Source organism: Oncorhynchus mykiss, chromosome 13 (assembly GCF_057628025.1).
Source record: "Oncorhynchus mykiss isolate SJ-2025 chromosome 13, ASM5762802v1, whole genome shotgun sequence".
Lineage (NCBI taxonomy): Eukaryota > Metazoa > Chordata > Actinopteri > Salmoniformes > Salmonidae > Oncorhynchus > Oncorhynchus mykiss.
Window position 1 is genome coordinate 41,487,144 of NC_143034.1, and position 20,397 is coordinate 41,507,540.

Consider the following 20,397-nt stretch of genomic DNA (forward strand, 5'->3'; position numbering starts at 1 on the left):
TGGTATCGAATTGGTGTGAAAAGAGTGTTTCCCATAGGGGAATGCTTTGACGCACATGCTATCATATTGCAGGGTAGTATCATAGATATTTATAACTAACCGTGTGTCCTTGTCCTGGTTATGATCCCATAACCATTCACTTTCTCCAATCCTCCAGAATCACGTTTTGATTCGGAGTTATAATGAAACTGTATCCATTCCGGCTCTTGCGTGAAATGTAATAACTGCAAGTCACGATTTAATTGAGCCATGATGGAAGACACAGCAACCCAGTTTCAGACATGTAGAAAATGGAAAGCTTGACTTTGGCTCCCTCTAGCTGAGACATGCTGACGTTCCACTAGTGGCGAGTGTGAGGAATGTCTCCCGCCGCGGCTTTGCTCTCGGGTTCTGTTTTGTCAGACTTGAAATCCGAGGGAGAGAAGCGAGCCGCCATTTTCTGTGTGACGCTCTCCCTAAAACGGCAACAATAAAAACGGATTATCGGGGAAAATACATAACAAGTCGTCGATAAATGGCGTTGGGAAATATGACAAGACCAATTCGATTTGAATAAAACAGCCTTTGAAATAAACTAGATTGAGCATTAATAATTGCAAAGAGAAGAGAGCAAGCTGACTCCGTTTCTCAACTACTCGTTGTTTCGCCCATTTCGTGATTCCGGGAGCAACACGGGGTTACCCAATTTGAACGCACGAGACGGATTTTGTGAAGGGGCATTCTCGAATTATTTGTTTTCCCACATATTTTGTTTCCTTGATGAAATTACTATCAAAGTGCGGGATTTGTTTCTAAAAATTTATTTTTTTAACCCGGACTCGGCTCCTCATCACGTGGTAGGTTCCTCCTTTTTTCTTTGTTACTTTTAACTCCGTACTAAAAAATAACTTTGAAATCGTGTAACATAATTTAACGTTTAACTTGTTAGGTAACCTACACACCAGTTATCTCTCATTTCTAGTAATGCACAACATTTTTTAGTGATGTTTTAAAATGTTATGTTCCATAGCCGGGTCTACCTTAATTTTAAATCCAAGTTCCAACGTCAGTTACAGGCAGTGTTGGTAACGTTAGGTTTGCTACTCTTTTACTGCATTAGCTGAATGTTCTGCTGCCAAGTACACCATTATAGTAATCTACAACTAGCCAGTCAAGATGAGCCATGATATTCGTAAATTATGGGAGAGTGCGAGGGAAAATGCAGCTGGCGAGACCAAATCATAAAACATTGGTAATAGCATTTAACTGTACCAGATAGAATTGTGTCAATGTCAAGCCTTATTCACCGAAGCTCTTGATTGAGTATCCAAATTACCCCTAGTCAGTCTACTGGCATATAGGCCGTCTAAAAACGTAGTTTGCAAGCTTGCTGTATTGCCCACTATATAATGCATCTCTGCGCCACCGCATTCTAAACTTAATCGTGCATAATGTACACACCCAGGCAATTCTATCGAATGATCGCAATCGTGTGAGAGGGGAACCATTTTCGCAATCCTTCAACGTTAACCAAGAAAATGCGTTGTCGCATAGATTACATTGTAATCATTTTTGATACATTTCCAATTTAGTCATTTATGGCGAGGTTTTCATAATGGCGCAGGCACTGGCAGTTGCAGGCGCGACGTTTTCTACTAATTGTTTCATCAAAATAATGTACTTTCTTTAGCATAAACCAACCAAGCTAGTTTGCAAAATAATTGCACAATTTTAATTTCGCCTAAATTGTGATTTAGCGATATACACAAGGCCGCTAGAAAAAAAACAATGAACAATATAATCATTGTATTCATTATCAACACATCAAGGTTTTGCCATGCCATGATCTCAACCGTCTCCTATGTGCTTGTACACTGTCTAACGTCAGTGCAGATACTGTAATTTTGTCCCATCCATTTGTCAACAAGGAACTGTGTTCATGTGAATCCCTTTAATTGCACACTAACCTGCTCAATCCCTGGTTAGTGTGTTACAAGATCTGTAGGTTTCCATTATAAATTGTGTTAAATTGCATATCCTTGCATCATATGTGATCTCAGCACTTCAATGCTGTCATTTTCTGATGTGTGAACTTGCTCCAAGATCAAATAATCTCACCAGTGTTTGTCTTGTGGTGAGGGGGAGTTTATCTTCCTGATGATTGTTTGCTGTCATTATGGGTGGGTACTCTACACAGTACACTCTTGGTGTAGCTGAGCTAGTGAGGCCTTGACTGTTTTGCTCTGCTGCTGTACTGGGGCCTCTGCAGATTGCAAATCCATTGACTGAATTTCAAGAGAGTTCCGGGTCTGGGTGACGTGCTTTTTGGGAAATGGTTTCAGGAGGTTAAAAACACAAGCGGGACTAGCCCTGGCTGTGGAGCGTAGAGAGAAAAAAGCCTATTGATTGCACATATTGGCCCGACTGGGTCCCCCACGCCCCTGTCCCCATTGCAGCCCACATGTTGGAGTCAGAGAGACATTTTATGAATAGAGGGTGATGAGCGCCCCGTCTGCTGCTGAGTTGGACCGATGGCTCGGCTAGCTCAGGCCTGGGTCCATGTTATACCCAATTTAATGGAGAGCTGTTCACTCAGAGTACATGGCCTCTCTCTAGCCTGTATGATATGGTGTAGGACTGGGAGAATGTGCTACTGAAAGTGTGAGTCCTCTCACTGCCTGTTTTCACTCCTATTTGTTTTGATATGCCACACAATTGACAAAGCAAGACCTCTCCTCCCCCCCATTGACCCTTTAGATCTTTGTGGAATCCTATCAGCACCCTTCCAGACATATGTGTGTGGTATTGGCACAACCCTAGAAGGAGGCTAACACAACAATTATCTAGTTTATGAATTTGGAGGTTGACCCAGAGGAGGGTACTCAATAACATGAATGGATAAAAGCCACCCATTCAGATTTTTGTCCTTCCCAGCAATGATAACCTTATTTTAGGGGCACGGTGCCCCACTTTAATCAGTTTTCCAGGGCATTCCACTCCAAGAAAATTGGCTCATTGTTGCAAATGTTAGATACTGCCAGTGCCAACTGAAAGTATGACATGATTATGGTTTGCTGGTTGCATTTTAAGTAGGAAATGTTGCATTATGTAAGACCATATTGTGGACTAAGAAATAGTCCAGCTGTAAGTTATTACCAAGGTATGTGTATACATTTTTGGCCTTGATTTAGGCTGTCCTAGCACCTAGCCACTTGGAGCATATGGCAATTTCCTCAGCCTATATTCTAGATTCTTCTATGTCCTAATTTTGCGTCTAACCAATCAATATAGAGGCCAAGTTGCCAGGAAAACAGGAAACAACCAATATAAGTATGGCTGGTTACTTCTGTAGGCTACAGACCATAATGTGCATAAAGCTACATCTGTTTCTCTGGTTAGGCCTAAATGTAGGCCTATTTCTGATGATTATGCAAATCTATATGTACGGATCTGCAGTGTGTTTTCATAGGCGCACTGGGTTTGGGATTTATCCTGTCAGACTATTGAGTTGGCGAGATGGAAGCAGAACCTGTTGGTATTACTGATGTTATTACTTTGTATTGTTCAGACCCCCTCAGGCGGTTAATGTCTGGCTTCTCTGAAGACTTCAGCTCATGATGAATAATCTGTTCCAGTCAGACACTTGAAATCTGTCTGAGCAATCACAGCTTTATTCATACATCTAAATGATCTGCTATTGTGGTTTTCTGTAGAAGCAGTTGTTGTTGCTCATGTTTTCGGGTTGCAGGTATTGTACATCTTGGTTTGGCATATACTTGAGCTGTCGCTTATGTGGACACACACACACACACACACTAGTCTCTTTCCTGGAATCCTGACTGGAGGAAGAGCTGAGGGGTGACATTTGGCTGACTAAAACAACACCGTTGCTGGCTGTTTTGATAGTGTAAGCCTAGTCTGCCACGGCCATGTACACTCAGACGCACACACCCTCCCGTTTCATGCCCTCAAGCCAACATCCCCCCCTCCACCTCAATCCATCTCTCCCCCATCTCAAACCAAGGGGCAGTGCCTCCCTCTGAACTTAAACTCGCTTGGAACACACCTGAAACAATACCTTTGTTCACTTTCCTCCCAGAATGCTCCATTCCTGAATGTTTTTTTTTTTCACCCCCCCCACCCCCTCACATAAGATAAACATGGACCAGCCAGCCACATTGGAGAAGCAGGAAAAATCGACCCCATTCAACAATGTACATGGCCTGAAGAGAATCCAGAGGAGAAAATTACTTACAAATCTCCAAATAAACTTTGATTAAAAAGGGAGGGGGGGAAAGATGGGCTAAGGACAAGGGCAATGGGCTAATTTACCGGACTCCTGCCTGAACTTGTCATGGCTCCTCAGTAGGATGTTAAAGGCCAAAGTGTTTCACCCCTCCAGGCCTAACTTCAGACAGGCGAGTTGCCCAGATCCTAGAGGTCAGGACAGGGTCGAGAGGAAGCCTGACCACTGGCAGTCTCAGCAGGGAGTGGCTCGACTGACACACAGGCCCCATTCGCTCCTGTGCTGAAGCCACCAAACCAGTCTGGAAGTGGAACCATATGCATCATATATCATTGGGTGAATTGTGGAACACAGAAACACACCACTGGTTTGCTGGTTCCTCAGAGTTTTACTTCTCTCTATGCCAGTTAGCCTATTCAGACACTGGCTTTTATTTTTGTGTTTAAAAAAACAACATCCCTACTGTCAACTAATTGCCCCAGCTTGGTAATACCTCAGACAGCTGGTTGAAATCTCAACGTTTGCGATTAGAGGAACAGAGGAAACTCTGAATTCTTTTCAAACCCAATTGTGTTTTTCCCATTTTCTGTTGTGTATTTCTGTAGCTTTTTTCCCTTGTCGTGGAGGAACCTGAGCGATTAAGAGACTTCAAAGGCAGAAACCACTGGCACAGTGTTTACAAAACCAGGTGCGCTGTATTGTGTATGAGGAGAGGAGTGAGTATACCCATGGGTTGAACCCGACCTATAGTCTAAAGTTCAGTGTGCTGTGGCCTGTGCTCCCTGATGGCCTAATGGCCCAATTAAAACTGCACAAAACTACATGCTTCCCTTCTTCTCTGGGTCATTCCATGTGATTTAAATCACTTTTTTGACTTCACCCCTTTTTGATTTGAACAAAAATGTATTTAGGCCTATGTATTTGCTCATGGTAGAAGTAGGTTTGGGCGACATGGCCAAAGATCATATCATGGTATTTTAAAAAAGTGTTGGGTTTTTGATAGTATTGTATGTTTTTGAATAATACAAGTTCTAAATATGCTTTATGAGTATTGTCTGGCCCAAGGGTAGCAACACATACATTTTAAGTGATTTTAATGGGTCTTTCTCCATTCTGATTGTTTGTACTGTTAAATTTGGTTGTCCAAAGTACTGTCAGCTTGCACTGTGTCTTTGCTGACGAATGCCCTGATTTCTAGCCAGTCAATTGGTTAAATTACTAGTGATGCACCGATATCTGATATTTTCCTTGCCAAAAAACCCGATACCGATTATCAATGTTTTTTTATGGCCTTTTAAGCATTATATTGCAGTTAAATAGTTAACACACACACACGGACGCAGTGGTCTAAGGCACTGCATCTCAGTGCATGAGGCGCCACGAAAGTCCCTGGTTCGAATCCAGGCTGTATCACATCCGGCCGTGATTGGGATTCCCATAGGGCGGCACACAATTGGCTCCGCTTCGTCCGGGTTTGGCCGGGGTAGGCTGTCATTTGTTCTTAACCGACTTGCCTAGTGAAATAAGTGTTACACACACACCACACTGACCAAAAAGTTATTTTGTTGGCATTTGCGTATGTCCCCATTACCAGTAAATCATAATCAAAACCTATTTCTTTCACTTACTTGCTGTGCTGTTTCTTTGTTCATTTGTTCAGTCGTTTCATTCTCAACCAGGATTTATCTGGAACGCCTTTTGGGTCTTTGCGTGTCAAAAAAGATACAAATAACACTTTGACGTATCAAATAAGCTTGTTGGCCAAACAGGACCTGAATCTGATTGCACGTCACATAATAATTTAATGCGATCATCAATTTTTTTTACGTAGTTATTACACTATCACTCGTTTTTCATATGTCATATGTGTGCTGTGATGCTGGTAAAGTTGTCTCGCGCACCTACAGGGCTGGTCATAAAAAAAAAAGCTAGCTAGCTCATGGATGCAAACAATGTTTTTCCCCAAAAACATAGCAAAACGACAATCTAGGTGTCATCTAAAATAACCCTAATTCATAAGACAGTTATTAATTGATTAATGGTGGTTTGGACTCATCTATGTGAAGCTAGCCACAATAAGGATTAGCCACAATAGTGGACTTTGGGGTTAGCCTTCAAAATAAAAGTATGGCATAATTCTGCTACTATTTGTATTAATTTGCATCATTGTCAATGACATGACATACTTTTATTTTGAACGCAAATTCCACTATTGTGCCTAATAGGGTTGCACATTTTGGGGAATAATCAGAGGTGGAAATTTCTGTGGGAATAACAGAAATATATGCAAATTAATATTAATACCCTTTAAATGTGGATGTTTTTTTTTACATTGGATATATTTAACGTATCATATGGAGACAGAAACATAAACATTTTACCTTATCATAAGTAGACATAATTGCAAATGTTTAAATCCTTCCAAAAGAAATTTTAAAAACGATTTAGTTACGAATTTAACTTTTGAATAAATGAGTTGACTCTTCACATGGGATGATTTCACTGAACAACAAAAGAAAGGGAATATTGAATGATCCCCAATGATCCATCGCATCTCCCAAAAACATTTTCAACATACATTTGTAAAATTATAGGCTAAACTAAAGCTCTCCTCTCAGGCTTCCATGTCGTCTCCCTAGACCTCCTAAATGTCCACCTCTTGAACATCAGACTCTTGAGGCCTAATATTCACGGTCACTTTCCAACCTTGTTGAGGATGGCTCATTATCAGGCTCCAAAACCATCAGATTTGCCTGGATGGCCACCAATTTTTCAACCATTGTATTGGTCAGCCTGTTGCATGCTTTGGTGTGTGTTCCCAAACATGGACCAGTTGCACTCTGAGGCGGTTGATGTTGGTGGGATTTGGAGGATGATGGAGGCAACAGGGAAAGAGCCACTGATCCACAAAGTATAGGTTTCAGGCAGAAGTCTTCACGCTTTTTGATGTATTTCAGAACTGCAGTTTCCTCTGCTTGGAGCAACAGTGAAGTGGGAAGGGCAGTACAGATTTCTTCTCTTACATCCGCAAGCAGAGTCTGAACATCAGACAGGATGGCATTGTCTCCCTCAATCTGTGCAATGGCTACTGCTATAGGTTTCAGGCTGCTTACCACGCTCCCAAAATACATCCTCCAGGAGGATCCTCTTGATGGGGCTGTCCCTATCAGCAGACTGATATGGCCATTTCTTGCAGAGACTCCCTTCCCCTCCAGGAGACTGTCAAACGTGATGACAACACCACCCCAACAGGTGTTGCTTGGCAGCTTCAATGTGGTGCTCTTATTCTTCTCGCTTTGCTTGGTGAGGTAGATTGCCGCTATAACTTGATGACCCTTCACATACTTAACTATTTCCTTGGCTCTCTTGTAGAGTATATCCATTGTTTTCAGTGCCATGTTGTCCTTGAGGAGCAGATTCAATGCATGGGCAGCACAACCAATGGGTGTGATGTGAGGGTAGGACTCCTGCACTTTAGACCAAGCAGCCTTCATGTTTGCAGCATTGTCTGTCACCAGTGCAAATACCTTCTGCGGTCCAAGGTCATTGATGACTGCCTTCAGCTCATCTGCGATGTGTCTGTTGTCCCTTGTGCTCTTGTAGAATACTGGTTGGGTGGAGATTATGTAGTTAATTGTTCCTTGCCCAACAACATTCGACCACCCATCAGAGATGATTGCAATACAGTCTGCTTTCTCTATGATTTGCTTGACCTTCACTTGAACTCTGTTGAACTCTGCATCCAGCAAATGAGTAGATAAAGCATGTCTGTTTGGAGGGGTGTATGCTGGGCAAAGAACATTCCGAAATCTCTTCCAATACACATTGCCTGTGAGCATCAGAGGTGAACCAGTTACATACACAGCTGTCTGTGTATGCATAAGGTGTCTGATTCATCATTTTCACCTCGAATAGAGGTAGAGGGACTTGTTGTCAGAGGTTGCTTGTTGTGAGCGCTGAGGGAACTTCATGCACTTTGCCAGATGATTCTGCATCTTTGTTGTATTCTTCACATATGATTTGGCACAGTATTTGCAAATGTGCACAGCTTTTCCTTCTACATTAGCTGCAGTGAAATGTCACCACACATCAGAGAGTGCCCGTGGCATTTTCCTGTAAAGATTTTAGTCAAAACAAATACAATTCCATGTACAGATAAATAGTTAAGCAGTTAGATTAAACATCACCTTTGTAAGATAAATGTTTTAAAATGAAACATAATTAACACTCCTCAGTTAGCAGGCTCAAGCAAGCTAAAACCCACATGGTAGCAAAAACTAACTAGCAGAAATGAACAAGTTAGAAATGATTTAAACACACTTTGCTGTAGGCTACTATTTACTAGTTAACAAAAAATAATGTATGTCAAATAAAATATATTCAACCCACCCAGTATTGTAATCAAAACTTAACAGAAAGCATGTAGTCCTTGACTCAGACAGTGTAGTAGTATGGGCTCAATAGCATCTCATTGGTGTGCAAGATCTTGAGAATCAGCTGTACATGTGATGGGAAAATGCACTGTGCATGCAGAGGGTTGCAATTCCATTGAATTGCCGATAGTTTAACCAAAATATGCCACAAGCTCTAGAATTGCCTTGTGTATCCCGCAAAAAAGGTTCACTGTTATAAGCTAACTTTTTTTGATGAATTTAAGCAAAATTCCCGGGCTTAACTTCCCATGGAAAATTTCCAAGTCTGATCCTTATTGTGGCTAGCTTCACAACACATAACCCGGTCCGGTCAAGCTTCACTAGCCAGATGAAGCTAGCTGGCTGCTTATAACGTTAGCTTTGGGCAACAGGGTTAAGTAGCTGGCTAGCTATTTATTTTCATTAACTAAAGTTCAATTTCAATAGGCGAACAAGTGGCAACCTAGCTAATACTTACTCACACGGATTCCTAAATCATTGTCTAGAATAATGAAAATGACTGCAGTTTCTACTGGTCATTGTTTTCAGGCTGGTTGTATAGGTGCTAGCTATGTACCAAGCTAAAGCTAGCCACCCCAGAAGTTGTGGTCAAACAAATTATGCGTTATTACCATTGCGATATTGTAAACACATCGATCATGGCCGCTGTTTGCTTGTTTGCAGACGTTTTTTGTACAGCTTTGACAGTGCTACTGTATCTTTATTGACACGCAAAGACCCAAACGGCGTTCCATAGTAAGCATGTCGGGAATAGCAGTGACGCTATTACTGTGTAACTCCGGCAGGGCAACATCTGAAAAATAGCACACTTGGTAATGTGTACCGGTGCTCGACCAGTTGGCGAAAGCCAACATCACCCATGACAGAGAACAGTTGATTGTCAAGGGCAATGAATTCCATTATCTTGGCTTTGATGGATTTCTCCTTTGAATTGTCTTGCTGAAATTTTCTTACTGTTTCAAATGACTGCTCAACTTGTTTACTGCTAAATCCACATAGCAGACATTGTGGGCTAGGTTAGGAATGCTGTGCAGCACTTGTAGCACAACATTTTTACATGGCGTCATTACATCATGTTACAGTGGGGCAAAAAAGTTTTTGGTCAGCCACCAATTGTGCAAGTTCTCCCACTTAAAAAGATGAGGCCTGTCATTTTCATCATATGTACACTTCAACTATGACAGACAAAATGAGGGGGAAAAATCCAGAAAATCACATTGTAGGATTTTTAATTAATTTATTTGCAAATTATGGTGGAAAATACGTATTTGGTCACCTACAAACAAGCAAGATTTCTGGCTCATCAGTAACCATCAGTAACACACTACGCCGCCAGGGACTCAAATCCTGCAGTGCCAGACGTGTCCCCCTGCTTAAGCCAGTACATGTCCAGGCCCGTCTGAAGTTTGCTAGGAACATTTGGATGATCCAGAAGAAGATTGGGAGAATGTCATATGGTCAGATGAAACCAAAATATAACTTTTTGGTAAAAACTCAACTCATCGTGTTTGGAGGACAAAGAATGCTGAGTTGCATCCAAAGAACACCATACCTACTGTGAAGTATGGGGGTGGAAACATCATGCTTTGGGGCTGTTTTTCTGGAAAGGGACCAGGACGACTGATCCGTGTAAAGGAAAGAATGAATGGGGCCATGTATCGTGAGATTTTGAGTGAAAACCTCCTTCCATCAGCAAGGGCATTGAAGATGAAATGTGGCTGGGTCTTTCAGCATGACAATGATCCCAAACACACCGCCCGGGCAACGAAGGAGTGGCTTCGTAAGAAGCATTTCAAGGTCCTGGAGTGGCCTAGCCAGTCTCCAGATCTCAACCCCGTAGAAACTCTTTGGAGGGAGTTGAAAGTCTGTGTTGCCCAGCAACAGCCCCAAAACATCACTGCTCTAGAGGAGATCTGCATGGAGGAATGGGCCAAAATACCAGCAACAGTGTGTGAAAACCTTGTGAAGACTTACAGAAAACGTTTGACCTCTGTCATTGCCAACAAAGGGTATATAACAAAGTATTGAGAAACATTTGTTATTGACCAAATACTTATTTTCCACCATCATTTGCAAATAAATTCATTAAAAATCCTACAATGTGATTTTCTGGATTTTTTTCTCTCATTTTGTCTGTCATAGTTGAAGTGTTCCTATGATGAAAATTACAGGCCTCATCATTTTAAGTGGGAGAACTTGCACAATTGGTGGCTGACTAAATCCTTTTTTGCCCCACTGTATATAGGTATGCACGTAAGCTTTGACATCGGTTTTGTACATCGGCATTAATCTAGACATCGGCCGATACTAATGTTGGCATTATTAGCTAATATCGTCTGATTCCGATATGTTCACCGATTATTCCGTGCATCCCTATAAATTACATTGTTGTTTTGTCTATTCATCGCTTCTGATAGATCTGAAAATTATGCAATGCCATGAATTTGATGAGGGATGTCCCCGGTTTAACCTGGACACAAACAGTTGGAATTTGCGCTGGCTTCAGCCATGACTGCACATTGCGTGCAGGTGCGAGCGTGTGTGTGTTTCACTGTCCAATCCAAGGCTCGAACATGATCTGAGCGTGTGATCTGAGGCTGTTTGGTCTCTTGGGCATCAACTTTGGAAAGCCTCAAGGGAGAGCGGACAGTGCATTATAAACAAATAGCCGCGTATATTGGCCAAAAAAGAACATCAGTTTTATTTAATGTTTTTCCCTGTGTGTGGAGAAAAGTGAGGCTGGGCATCCGTTAAACAGTAGTTGAACTTTGTCCAGCCTAATGATTTAAATACTTCCTTTTTGTTCTTCCTTAGGCTCTCTGTCTGGTTCCTGACCTATTTAGTGTTTTTATATGCTGTTTAATCTGAAATGATGTTCGCTTCTTACATTCACCATTTCAGGTTTATTCAAATACTTTTAATTCAAATCTGTATGGTTTGGTTTCGATATTTAAACCAATTGGTAGGCCCAGGTAGTCACAAAAATAGATGGGTGTTGGTTAAATTGTGATTTTAATGAATGGTGTGGATTTGGAGCGGGAGTTTACTTTCTTTCTTGACCGCAGAGCAGGTTTTAGCATTGCGCATCGCTCCATGAGCTTCCAACAGCTGAACTGCTCCACACACACACACACAGTCATTATCAGTGTAGCATGGGAACTTTGATCCGGACACATTAACTGCTGCATGCTGGAGAAATCCTTATCGCATTCAAGGGCTGGGTTTAATGTGAGTCTGTGGATGGTTCCCACGGATGGCATAGAGAAAGGTTATGACCTTCAGCTGCAATCCGAGTAGCTGCAGAGTCTGATGGATTTACCTGGTACTAGACCAGGTGAGGGAGAGTCATTGATGTTTCTCAGTCAATAGGTAGGATATTGTTTTGTTGTAAAAATGAAATGTGTGTGTATATATATATATATATATATATATATATATATATATATACAGTGCCTTGCGAAAGTATTCGCCCCCCCTTGAACTTTGCAAACTTTTGCCACATTTCAGTTTTCAAACATAAAGATATAGAACTATTTTTTTATGAAGAATCAACAACAAGTGGGACACAATCATGAAGTGGAACGACATTTATTGGTCATTTCAAACTTTTTTAACAAATCAAAAACTGAAAAATTGGGCGTGCAAAATTATTCAGCCCCCTTAAGTTAATACTTTGTAGCGCCACCTTTTGCTGCGATTACAGCTGTAAGTTGCTTGGGGTATGTCTCTATCAGTTTTGCACATCGAGAGACTGACATTTTCTCCCATTCCTCCTTGCAAAACAGCTTGAGCTCAGTGAGGTTGGATGGAGAGCATTTGTGAACAGCAGTTTTCAGTTCTTTCCACAGATTCTTGATTGGATTCAGGTCTGGACTTTGACTTGGCCATTCTAACACCTGGATATGTTTATTTTTGAACCATTCCATTGTAGATTTTGCTTTATGTTTTGGATCATTGTCTTGTTGGAAGACAAATCTCCGTCCCAGTCTCAGGTCTTTTGCAGACTCCATCAGGTTTTCTTCCAGAATGGTCCTGTATTTGGCTCCATCCATCTTCCCATCAATTTTAACCATCTTCCCTGTCCCTGCTGAAGAAAAGCAGGCCCAAACCATGATGCTGCTTTTATGCAGTTCATCCAGAGTGATCATGGGCCTCTTGGCTGCATCTCTGATCAGTCTTCTCCTTGTATGAGCTGAAAGTTTAGAGGGACGGCCAGGTCTTGGTAGATTTGCAGTGGTCTGATACTCCTTCCATTTCAATATTATTGCTTGCACAGTGCTCCTTGGGATGTTTAAAGCTTGGGAAATCTTTTTGTATCCAAATCCGGCTTTAAAAACTTCACAACAGTATCTCGGACCTGCCCGGTGTGTTCCTTGTTCTTCATGATGCTCTCTGCGCTTTTAACAGACCTCTGAGACTATCACAGTGCAGGTGCATTTATACGGAGACTTGATTACACACAGGTGGATTGTATTTATCATCATTAGTCATTTAGGTCAACATTGGATCATTCAGAGATCCTCACTGAACTTATGGAGAGAGTTTGCTGCACTGAAAGTAAAGGGGCTGAATAATTTTGCACGCCCAATTTTTCAGTTTTTGATATGTTAAAAAAGTTTGAAATATCCAATAAATGTCGTTCCACTTCATGATTGTGTCCCACTTGTTGTTGATTCTTCACAAAAAATAGTTTTATATCTTTATGTTTGAAGCCTGAAATGTGGCAAAAGGTCGCAAAGTTCAAGGGGGGCGAATACTTTCGCAAGGCACTGTGTGTGTGTGTGTGTGTGTGTGTATGTGTATATATATATATATATATATATATATATATATATATAGTTGAAGTTGGAAGTTTACATACACTTAGGTTGGAATCATTATCTCATTTTCAACCACTCCACACAAAACTAGTTTTGGCAAGTCGGTTAGGACATCTACTTTGTGCATGACACAGGTTTTTTATCCAACAATTGTTTACAGAGAGATTATTTCATTTTACTCACTGTATCTCAACTCCAGTGGGTCAGAAGTTTACATACACTAAGGTGACTGAACCTTTAAACAGCTTGGAAAATTGCAGAAAACGATGTCATGGCTTTAGAAGCTTCTGGTAGGCTAAGTGACATAATTTGAGTCATTTGGAGGTGTACCTGTATTTCAAGGCCTACCTATAAACTCAGTGCCTATTTGCTTGACATCATGGGAAAATCAAAAGAAATCAGCCAAGACAATAGTATTCAAGTATAAACACCATGGGACCACGTAGCCGTCATACCGCTCAGGAAGGAGACGCGTTCGGTCTCCTAGAGATTAACGTACTTTGGTGCGAAAAGTGCAACGTAATCCCAGAACAGCAGCAAAGGACCTTGTGAAGATGCTGGAGGAAGCAAGTACAAAAGTATCTATATCCACAGTAAAATGAGTCCTATATCGCTATAAACTGAAAGGTCGCTCAGCAAGGAAGAAGCCACTGCTCCAAAACCGCCATAAAAATGCCAGACAATGGTTTGCAACTGCACATGGGGACGAAGATCGTACTTTTTTGGAGAAATGTCCTCTGGTCTGATGACACAAAAATAGAACTGTTTGGTCATAATGACCATCGTTGTGTTTGAAGGAAAAAGGGGGGTGCTTGCAAGCCGAAGAACACCAGCCCAACCGTGAATCACGGGGGTGGCAGCATCATGTTGTGGGGGTAATTTGCTGCAGGAGGGACTGGTGCACTTCACATAATAGATGGCAACATCTCAATACATCAGTCAGGAAGTTAAAGCTTGGTCGCAAATGGGTCTTCCAAACGGACAATGACCCCAAGCATACTTCCAAAGTTGTGGAAAAATGGCTTAAGAACAACAAAGTCAAGGTATTGGAGTGGCCATCACAAAGCCCTGACCTCAATCCTATGGAGAATTTGTGGGCAGAACTGAGAGTGTGTGCGAGCAAGGCGGCCTACAAACCTGACTCAGTTACACCAGCTCTGTAAGGAGGAATGGGCCAAAATTCACCCAACATATTGTGGGACACTTGTGGTAGGCTACCTAAAACTTTTGACCCAAGTTAAACAATTTAAAGGCAATGCTACCAAATACTAATTGAGTGTATGTTAACTTCTGACCCACTGGGAATGTGATGAAATAAATAAAAGCTGAAATAAATGTTCTCTACTATTATTTCACAATCTTAAAATAAAGTGGTGATCCAAACTGACCTAAGACAGGGAATTTTTACTGTATGCTTCCAATTTCAACTGTATATATAATTCTTACCGATAGACCTTTTTTCAAATCAAATTTAATAAGTCACATACACGTGATTAGCAGATTTTTTTGTGGGTGTAGCCAAATGTGTGTGCTTCTAGCTCCCGACTGTGCAGTAATATCTAACAATTAATATCTAAGAAATTATACAACATATTCACACATCTATGTAGGAATGAATTAAGACTATATACATATGGACGAGCGATGTCAGAGCGGAACGAATTAAGATATCGTATAGAAAACAGTATATACACATGACATGAGTAATGCCAGATATATAAACATTAAGTGACTAAGATACCGTAGAATACTATTGAATACTGTATACTCATATGAGATGAGTAGTGCAAGATATGTAAACATTACTAAAGTGACGAGTGTTCCATTCCTTAAAGTTGCCAGTGATTCCTAGTCTATGCCTTTTGGCAGCAGCCTCTAATGTGCTATTGACTTCCGGCGCCGACAGAGATGGCCGCCTCGCTTCGCGTTCCTAGGAAACTATGCAGTGTTTTGTTTTCTTACGTGTTATTTCTTACATTAGTACCCCAGGTCATCTTAGGTTTCATTACATACAGTCGAGAAGAACTACTGAATATAAGATCAGCGTCAACTCACCATCAGTACGACCAAGAATATGTTTTTCGTGACGCGGATCCTGTGTTCTGCCTTTCACCCAGGACAACGGAATGGATCCCATGCAGCGACCCAAAAAAACGACTCCGAAAAAGAGGGAAACGAGGCGGTCTTCTGGTCAGACTCCGGAGACGGGCACATCGTGCACCACTCCCTAGCATTCTTCTCGCCAATGTCCAGTCTCTTGACAACAAGGTTGATGAAATCCGAGCAAGGGTAGCATTCCAGAGGGACATCAGAGACTGTAACGTTCTTTGCTTCACGGAAACATGGCTCACTGGAGAGACGCTATCCGAGGCGGTGCAGCCAGCGGGTTTCTCCACGCATCGCGCCGACAGAAACAAACATCTTTCTGGTAAGAAGAGGGGCGGGGGCGTATGCCTTATGGCTAACGAGACATGGTGTGATGAAAGAAACATACAGGAACTCAAATCCTTCTGTTCACCTGATTTTAGAATTCCTCACAATCAAATGTAGACTGCATTATCTACCAAGAGAATTCTCTTCGATTATAATCACAGCAGTATATATCCCCCCCCCCAAGCAGACACGCCGATGGCTCTGAACAAACTTTATTTGACTCTTTGCAAACTGGAATCCATTTATCCGGAGGCTGCATTCATTGTAGCTGGGGATTTTAACAAAGCTAATCTGAAAACAAGACTCCCTAAATTTTATCAGCATATCGATTGCGCAACCAGGGGTGGAAAAACCTTGGATCATTGTTACTCTAACTTCCGCGACGCATATAAGGCCCTGCCCCGCCCTCCTTTCGGAAAAGCTGACCCCGACTCCATTTTGTTGATCCCTGCCTACAGACAGGAACTAAAACAAGAGGCTCCCACGCTGAGGTCTGTCCAACGCTGGTCCGACCAAGCTGACTCCACACTCCAAGACTGCTTCCATCACGTGGACTGGGACATGTTTCGTATTGCGTCAGATAACAACATTGACGAATACGCTGATTCGGTGTGCGAGTTCATTAGAACGTGCGTTGAAGATGTCGTTCCCATAGCAACGATTAAAACATTCCCTAACCAGAAACCGTGGATTGATGGCAGCATTCGCGTGAAACTGAAAGCGCGAACCACTGCTTTTAATCAGGGCAAGGTGACTGGTAACATGACCGAATACAAACAGTGCAGCTATTCCCTCTGCAAGGCTATCAAACAAGCTAAGGGTCAGTACAGAGACAAAGTAGAATCTCAATTCAACGGCTCAGACACAAGAGGCATGTGGCAGGGTCTACAGTCAATCACGGACTACAAGAAGAAATCCAGCCCAGTCACGGACCAGGATGTCCTGCTCCCAGGCAGACTAAATAACTTTTTTGCCCGCTTTGAGGACAATACAGTGCCACTGACACGGCCTTCAACGAAAACATGCGGACTCTCCTTCACTGTAGCCGAGGTGAGTAAGACATTTAAACGTGTTAACCCTCGCAAGGCTGCAGGCCCAGACGGCATCCCCAGTCGCGCCCTCAAAGCATGCGCAGACCAGCTGGCCGGTGTGTTTACGGACATATTCAATCAATCCCTATACCAGTCTGCTGTTCCCACATGCTTCAAGAGGGCCACCATTGTTCCTGTTCCCAAGAAAGCTAAGGTAACTGAGCTAAACGACTACCGCCCCGTAGCACTCACTTCCGTCATCATGAAGTGCTTTGAGAGACTAGTCAAGGACCATATCACCTCCACCCTAGACCCACTCCAATTTGCTTACCGCCCAAATAGGTCCACAGACGATGCAATCTCAACCACACTGCACACTGCCCTAACCCATCTGGACAAGAGGAATACCTATGTGAGAATGCTGTTCATCGACTACAGCTCGGCATTCAACACCATAGTACCCTCCAAGCTCGTCATCAAGCTCGAGACCCTGGGTCTCGACCCCGCCCTGTGCAACTGGGTACTGGACTTCCTGACGGGCCGCCCCCAGGTGGTGAGGGTAGGCAACAACATCGCCACCCCGCTGATCCTCAACACTGGGGCCCCACAAGGGTGCGTTCTGAGCCCTCTCCTGTACTCCCTGTTCACCCACGACTGCGTGGCCTCGCACGCCTCCAACTCAATCATCAAGTTTGCGGACGACACAACAGTGGTAGGCTTGATTACCAACAACGACGAGACGGCCTACAGGGAGGAGGTGAGGGCCCTCGGAGTGTGGTGTCAGGAAAATAACCTCACACTCAACGTCAACAAAACTAAGGAGATGATTGTGGACTTCAGGAAACAGCAGAGGGAACACCCCCCTATCCACATCGATGGAACAGTAGTGGAGAGGGTAGCACGTTTTAAGTTCCTCGGCATACACATCACAGACAAACTGAATTGGTCCACTCACACAGACAGCATCGTGAAGAAGGCGCAGCAGCGCCTCTTCAACCTCAGGAGGCTGAAGAAATTTGGTTTGTCACCAAAAGCACTCACAAACTTCTACAGATGCACAATCGAGAGCATCCTGGCGGGCTGTATCACCGCCTGATACGGCAACTGCTCCGCCCACAACCGTAAGGCTCTCCAGAGGGTAGTGAGGTCTGCACAACGCATCACCGGGGGCAAACTATCACCGGGGGCAAACTACCTGCCCTCCAGGACACCTACACCACCCGATGTTACAGGAATGCCATAAATCATCAAGGACATCAACCACCCGAGCCACTGCCTGTTCACCCCGCTATCATCCAGAAGGCGAGGTCAGTACAGGTGCATCAAAGCTGGGACCGAGAGACTGAAAAACAGCTTCTATCTCAAGGCCATCAGACTGTTAAACAGCCACCACTAACATTGAGTGGCTGCTGCCAACACACTGACACTGACACTGACTCAACTCCAGCCACTAATAATGGGAATTGATGGGAAATGATGTAAATATATCACTAGCCACTTTAAACAATGCTACCTTATATAATGTTACTTACCCTACATTATTCATCTCATATGCATACGTATATACTGTACTCTATATCATCGACTGCATCCTTATGTAATACATGTATCACTAGCCACTTTAACTATGCCACTTTGTTTACATACTCATCTCATGTATATACTGCACTCAATACCATCTACTGTATCTTGCCTATGCTGCTCTGTACCATCACTCATTCATATATCCTTATGTACATATTCTTTATCCCCTTACACTGTGTATAAGACAGTAGTTTTGTTATTGTTAGTTAGATTACTTGTTGGTTATTACTGCATTGTCGGAACTAGAAGCACAAGCATTTCGCTACACTCGCATTAACATCTGCTAACCATGTGTATGTGACAAATAAAATGTGATTTTTGATTTGATTTAGTGATGGCTGTTTAACAGTCTGATGGCCTTGAGATAGAAGCTGCTTTTCAGTCTCTCGGCCCCAGCTTTGATGCACCTGTACTGACCTCATCTTCTGGATGATGGCGGGGTGAACAGGCAGTGGCTCGGGTGGTTGATGTCCTTGATTATCTTTTTGGCCTTCCTGTGACATACTTAGCATGTTTTTGACCAACATTAGGCCTAGGTCTTTATGCTTAACCATCATAAATGGTAAGTACCGTATATTGTGTTATGACAAAATTACTAGCCCGTTTTCCTAATTTTAACCTTTTTTAGCACAGCCTACATTTTTCCCTCTGTACTGGAGGTTGATCCATTTCAGGTTTTACTGGTGCTAACCCTGCGAAGGCTGCCTCCACCGAAGATGAACCTAATTTAATTACTTCTGTGCATAATAGGGTGATGGGCGTAGAATATGCATCATGACTAGGTGAGATGGGCCTCATCGGAATAAGGTGATTGTGTGAAATTTGTGCCTAAACGGAGCCTGCGGTTGGTTGGACAGGGTATCGCTGGCTGGATGGAGCTTCTTATATGCCTGCAACTGGTTAGACTGGGAGGGTTGGTCTTAAAGGGCTCTGTAACAGGAGTCCTGTTTCCAACGCTCGGCTCCACACCGCCATGCCCGGCGAGCAATATGGCTCAGGGTCATCCATGAGAATGTGAATTTGTTTGTATCACCGCATGTGTGTTAGAGAGCCACTCTTGCTTGCCTGGTTGTATAGGCAGAATAAATGTGTCAAATTCAACGGTGAGGAGTAGGGATGCACCTATATGACATTTTTGGCCGATATCCAATATTTTCCTTGCCAAAAAACACGATAGCGATAACTGATATTTAGAATTTGAGTGGCATTATAGTACAGTTAAATAGTTGAAACACACACACTGACCAAAATATTTTTGTTTCACTTGCTGTGCTGTTTCATGGTTCAGTCATTTAATTTTCGCCCAGGATTTCCTCATACATGCCAAGCAGTGAAGTTTCATCTCTGTCTGTTGCTTCTTCTGTCGTGGGTCCTCTTCCTCTGTGCCAACTGTCACTGTGTCCGTTTCCATCTTGTCCATCTGTGTCTGTAACATTTCACGTAAACCCTGTTTCTTGTCTGCGTCAAATTAGCGGTCCTTGTACCTAGCATCAAGCATGGTGGTGACACAGTAAAGAGGCTCAGAGAGAATACCACCGACTCGCTTGTTCAGAGCCTCTAGTAGAGTACTTTTGCAAGTTTTAACCCGACGGTCTGTGCCGGCAGTTTTGTTGAGCAGGCGTTTCAATGCCATGACGGAGGGTATGATGTCTGCTGCAGACGCAGCTGGTGAGCTTATTTCTCGAGTCAGTTGTTTGAATGGAGCTAGGAGTGTGTTCATGTTTCAAACATGTTCTCAAATGCCATTGACATGGCAGCAGCGGTGTGAGAACCAGCACATTCTATACGGCTTTCCTCAGTACAAAATCCTCATCAACCCACTGTACTGTCAGACTCCGCATGCACATGGGGCTGACATGGCTGGCCCAAAT

At 42.8% G+C, this 20,397-nt stretch overlaps 1 protein-coding gene across 6 annotated transcripts in view; it reads left to right on the plus strand.

Annotated features, from left to right (window-relative positions):
- LOC110486139 (KAT8 regulatory NSL complex subunit 1) overlaps positions 1–20,397 on the plus strand; it is a 79,798-nt gene that overhangs the window by 2,877 nt on the left and 56,524 nt on the right. The window contains exon 3 of one of the 6 annotated variants that reach the window (XM_090196209.1): positions 15,596–18,850. The exons of 3 other annotated variants lie outside the window; for them this stretch is intronic. In XM_090196209.1, coding sequence (XP_090052335.1) covers positions 16,107–18,038 — 1,932 coding nt within the window. In that variant the 5' untranslated portion in view covers positions 15,596–16,106 and the 3' untranslated portion in view covers positions 18,039–18,850. Of the gene's footprint in view, positions 1–379; positions 837–15,595; positions 18,851–20,397 lie in introns of those variants that run through there. 2 more of the 6 variants (XM_036940777.2, XM_090196207.1) reach the window with 2 other exon arrangements.